At 34.1% G+C, this 5,468-nt stretch overlaps 1 protein-coding gene across 1 annotated transcript; it reads left to right on the plus strand.

Annotated features, from left to right (window-relative positions):
* Nucleotides 1-4,399: 4,399 nt before the first annotated feature.
* On the plus strand, nucleotides 4,400-5,139 carry LOC308499483 (proteasome activator complex subunit 2-like; the record flags this gene model as incomplete). The annotated part of the gene is given in 2 exon segments (XM_081052990.1): nucleotides 4,400-4,766; nucleotides 4,769-5,139. Coding segments are annotated over 2 exon segments (714 nt in total). The 5' UTR covers nucleotides 4,400-4,423.
* Nucleotides 5,140-5,468: the final 329 nt, after the last annotated feature.

A 5,468-nucleotide genomic window follows, 5' to 3' on the forward strand; every position in this document is an offset into this window, starting at 1 on the left:
GATATCCCATGAAACTGATCAAGCTGCTTCATTAAAAGAATAATTCTTATGCCTAAAGAAAGGACAAAGTAATAAAGCTATTTCTTCCTATTAAAATACTTTCTGCTCAAAGTGACACCTTTAAGTTTGTTAGGCTTAAAAATGCACTTGCCTTACATAATGGTCTCTGTGGCTTTAGCGTCCAGGTTTTAGGCAATGTTTTACTTAAAAACTATTTTTGTCAAGAAGAATAGAAGGTAACACATGCAGTAAAAATTCTCAGATCAGGTCAGCAGGCACTCCTAAGCAGTTATTAAATGCCTGGTGCTCTACCAAGAGTTATTATCTATCGTGGAAAGAAGCTACTCTTGAAGCCCTATAGGTTGTCCAATCTGCTGGAACCTCCAAGGGACATGATTTTGCTACACCTCCAGTAAAATGTACATTTGTATTAAAAGAAACGAATCCTTTAGTTAGTCAATTTTTAATCTTTTTTTATTTTACAGCATTGTTTATCTTTCTTTTGCTCATTTACCAATTTTATCATCTATTTAAGGTCTTGGGTCTTTTCCTGACCAGTATATTTCAAGTTCTACCTCCTCTTAACCTTGTTACTATCTTAATTTAATTTTTTCACTGAAAGTTATAATTATATAAAATTATTTTGTGTAATTATTTTTATTTTCTTTTTTTTATTTCATTTGGGGAGGCCGTCTTTAAAACTCTATAAGCAGTATCTGTATTTTTCACTGCTCTATCTTAGCATGTAAAAAAAGTTTAGTAGATGCTAAATAATTATTTGCAATCTACCAGATATATATATCTCCATTCTAAATTCAGCCTCTCAAGAGTACTTGCTCTTTTTGCCATGGTATACAGATTTATTCAAGATTTTAAAAGAAAAAAATATATATGTTATAGTTCTGGTAAAACTTCCACAACTTTTTATTTTAATGCATAAAGCCAGTTCAAAGGGTTCATGCAATTTATATTCCTGTTCATTGCCAAGGTAAATTTAAAACCACAGAAGTAACAACAGTAGCAAATCCCACAATAAAGAGATTTTCTTTATTTGTATATCTGTATCTCTTATCTATCTTTATCTCTCTCTGTCTCTGTCTCTATCTCTATCTCTATATGTCTATATATCAAGTATATTCACTGAGAAAAAATGAACAAGAGATGTAGCATCTTATGTGGAAAAGTAAAGTTTTGAGTTTTGGTTGTCTGATTAATATTTGTTGTGTTCACAATTGATTTACAGCAGAATCAAAGGCAAACTATGGTATCTCAGTTTTCTATATCTTCTACCAATTCTGATTTCCTGGTTTTAATCAATATTAATATGTTAACAGACATTTACTTAAAGCATACCCTATATTCCATTATGCTTGGTTAGAATTGCAGAGACAGTCCCTGCCCTTACACTTAAAGAGGAATAAACAACTTTTAAAAATAAACATAGTAACCGTCATGACAAAAATTAAACAAAAATTCTTTGGAAACAGAAAGGAATAATTAACTCTGCTTCTCATGAAAGAGAGATCATTCATTCATACATTCATTTACTTGTAAATATTTATTGTGCCAATACTATGTATTAGAAAATGTACTAGCTGATTTTATATATATATATATATATATATATATATATATATATATATATATATATATGGATATAGTCTTAAAGAAGATATACAAAAATTGCAATCTAGAGAGGAACTGAAAATTTACAATATGGTTGTGGGAAATACTCAAACATGAAAGTACATGACAGTTCTTGGAAGGAACTCTTAACTCATACTGGAATATTAGGAAAAGCTTCAAAAAGGGACATAATTTCTAACCTAAGAGCTGAAGGATGAATTGAAATTATAAAGTAATGGTGAGGTGTGCTGAAAAAAGAAAGCATTGCAGACAGAATAACAGCGTGTTCAAATATCTAGAAAAGAGAAGTTAACTTGTTCTAGGACCTTAAGGAAGCTCAATATAAATGTTCATATCTTACATGTGAGAAATTGGTAAGAAATGAAGCTGGGAAAATAAGCAGAGGCCATATTATAAAGCACTTGGAAAGTCAAGCTGAGATGACTATTGAAAGGTGATTCTGGGTTTACCAAGGAAAGAAAGAGAAAACAAGTATTTCCAGAAAGGGAGGACACATAGTACAAGCACACAGAACTATGAAAGCCTTAGTTAGTGAAACACAATTAGTTCAAGGAGCTAAAATTTAATGGCTATTGAATAAGTATAGAAGGGCAAGATATAAAAGTATTAAGTCTTACCTACTACTTTAGATCTAAAAGAACTCTTGAATTTCTTTGATAATTTTCAATTATTGTTATTTCTTAATGGTAATAGATAAAACTTCAAGAAACACCAAAAAACAACAACAACAACAACAAAAATCTCCAAAGGAGAATCTGCTATGTTCTTGCCACAAATACCTACAAAAAGACAAATATTGAGAAAAAAATATATTTATTCCATTCCTGAATTCCCAAGGATATGCAAGTAAACATAACTAAAATTCTCCCCCTAACTTACTACATGTCTATACATGTCACACCATTGAATACTCACAAATTGAAGCAAGGGGGAATACGTAAGATACAAGTTATTTGGTTAATTTCATCTTCTAACTGCATCTTAAATGGTGTTGCTATCTCATAAGTTTTTTAATACATTATTCTTTTTTATTTCAAACTGACTGCATTCACTGTTTATATCTGTTTTAGGTGAGATCTGTGTGCTTGAAATGTGCAGAGTATAACTTTTTTGTCATTTATATTGTCTCTGATTAAGGTAAATTATTACTAGGCTAGTTTGTCATAATTGATGCTATTACTGTTTGCAGAGGCCAAAATAATCTGAATTATGAGGCTTTATTCCTAGTCAGTGAGCACATATAGGGTTCATCCTTTTCTAATCTAAATTAAACTGCTTTCCCTTTCTGTATTCAAACTTCTCAGTGATATTGTAATCTACTTTGCATAAGACATTTTTCATCTATTAAAGATACCTTAGCCAACAGATGGTGCTATGGATAACATTTTTATGACAGTGTATAGTATTTAAAAATATATACTACAGCTGAGCTGCAAGTTTAATTACATTGTTAGAAGATACGTAACAGTAAATTTCTTGAAGATATATGTTTCATAAAGCTTGTAACATATGAGAAAAAATGCAAAGTCACTGAAGAATGTTTCGGTTGAGTCAGGGGTCACATGCTCTTCAATTATGCATGTAAACTTGTCAGAGTATGGGACATTCGTGTTCATAAAAATGAAGCTTAACATTTGGTTTGATTTGGGAGGTCTGGGAGTAATCAACAGGCCTCCTCTCATGCAAACTCTGTTCTGAAAATACCTACTTCTGAAATCTTTTTTTGCCTCCAATATCCTGACTCTCCAACCCATCTTTACATGACTGCCACATTGACTCTTTAAGGCCATCTTTTTCATTTAGCAATGGAAAACCATCAGTGGTTTTTGAGAAGCCGAGTAAAAAAATCCAAGGTCCTGATTTCTTAGTGTAGCTGTTAACTCTTTAATGCCAACGTACTTTTCAAGACTTTAGTCCACCATTACCCTGCAAAGAACCCAGTCATATTGGTCTTGTAAGATGCTGTGGCTAATTCACAATCTGGAATGCAGCCATTGGTCAACACCATTTTTTTTGTTTTTATTTAAATCTATTGGGGTGACAATGGTTAGTAAAATTACATAGGTTTCAAGTGTACAATTCCGTAATACATCACCTATACCAGTCCTTATATGACGTGTGTGTGTGTTAAGCTTTTCTGATCACAAAGTCTATAGGTAGTCTTGTCCAACTTGGAACACTTCTAACACTTAATATTACTGTATTTACTTTAGTTTGATCTAACATTGTTTTTTGTTGTAAAATTACTTAACAGAAATAAACTTAATCCGTTGTGTTTCTGGTTTATTGAGTAAACCAGAAATTTGTGGAAGGTAATGTTGGCATCCTCAACATGCAAAACTGATGATTCAAATAACAATTTTCAATTCGATTCTGTTCTTTTAGTAGTAGATTGATCTACATCTTTATATATCAATGGATTTTCAATCTTGTTCTCCTGAAGAAAACACATAATCATAATGTACTAATTTTATATTTTCTTTCTTACTGAGATTGTACAAAAAAATGTTATTGTTGGGTTTATCACTTTCCCCTCCTTGTAGAATGTGTCAGGTGGATTGCTGTTTCTTTTAAGCAAGTATTTGTGGAGTGGGAGGAGGAAGTACAAAAAGACTAGAAAATCACAGAACGTATTTTTCCAGGAAATGCCAGTGATAACAATAATAAACATAAAATATTTGTTAAATACTAAACATAGCACACACATGTTGAGAAAAACACAAGACTTTAAAATGGGCTTAGGTTAGGAGACCGAAGATCTAGCAACTGAAGCGGCATGGCCAAGCCTTGTGGGGTACGCCCGAGTGGGGAAGCCCGCAAACAGGTGGATGTCTTCCAGCAAAATCTTTTCCAGGAGGCTGAAGAATTCCTCTACAGATTCTTGCCACAGAAAATCATATACCTGAGTCAGCTCTTGCAAGAGGACTCCCTCAATGTGGCTGACCTGACCTCTCTCCGGGCCCCACTGGACATCCCTATTCCAGATCCCCCACCCAAGGATGATGAGATGGAAACAGATAAGCAGGAGAAGAAAGAAGTCCCTAAATGCGGCTTTCTTCCTGGGAATGGGAAGATCCTGGCCCTACTTGCCCTGGTTAAGCCAGAAGTCTGGACTCTCAAAGAAAATGCATTCTGGTGATCACATGGATCCAGCACCTGATCCCCAAGATTGAGGATGGAAATGACTTTGGGGTGGCAATCCAGGAGAAGGTGCTGGAGAGGGTGAATGCAGTCAAGACCAAAGTAGAAGCCTTCCGGACAACAATTTCCAAGTACTTCTCAGAACGCGGGGATGCTGTGGCCAAGGCCTCTAAGGAGACCCATGTAATGGATTACCGGGCCTTAGTGCATGAGAGAGATGAGGCAGCCTATGGCGAGCTGAGGGTCATGGTGTTGGACCTGAGGGCCTTCTATGCTGAGCTTTATCATATCAGCAACAACATGGAGAAAATTGTCAACCCAAAGGGTGAAGAGAAGCCATCTATGTACTAGGCTAGAAGGAAAATAAATGACCTATATTATATGTGGAAAAAAAAAAGGGCTTAGGTTGTAGCATCGACAGCATTTGAAAATGCTTGGCTTTGCACACTTAGAACTTTTCAACAGTTATTCTAAGCTTGTTAACCACTTTGTAAGCCATTCCATCTGATTTGTTTTTATAATCTCTGTCTCTTTGTTAATATTCATTATTTGTTGAGTCATTTTTGTCACACTTTCCTTTAAATCTTTAAATATGGTTGCCTTCTTTTTTTTGAAAACAGGAATAATAGCTGATTTGCAATCTTTGAGAGTAATTAATGGAAGTTTCTATGTTTGATTTT

Source organism: Rhinolophus hipposideros (assembly GCF_964194185.1).
Source record: "Rhinolophus hipposideros genome assembly, chromosome: 7".
Classification (NCBI taxonomy): Eukaryota; Metazoa; Chordata; class Mammalia; order Chiroptera; family Rhinolophidae; genus Rhinolophus; species Rhinolophus hipposideros.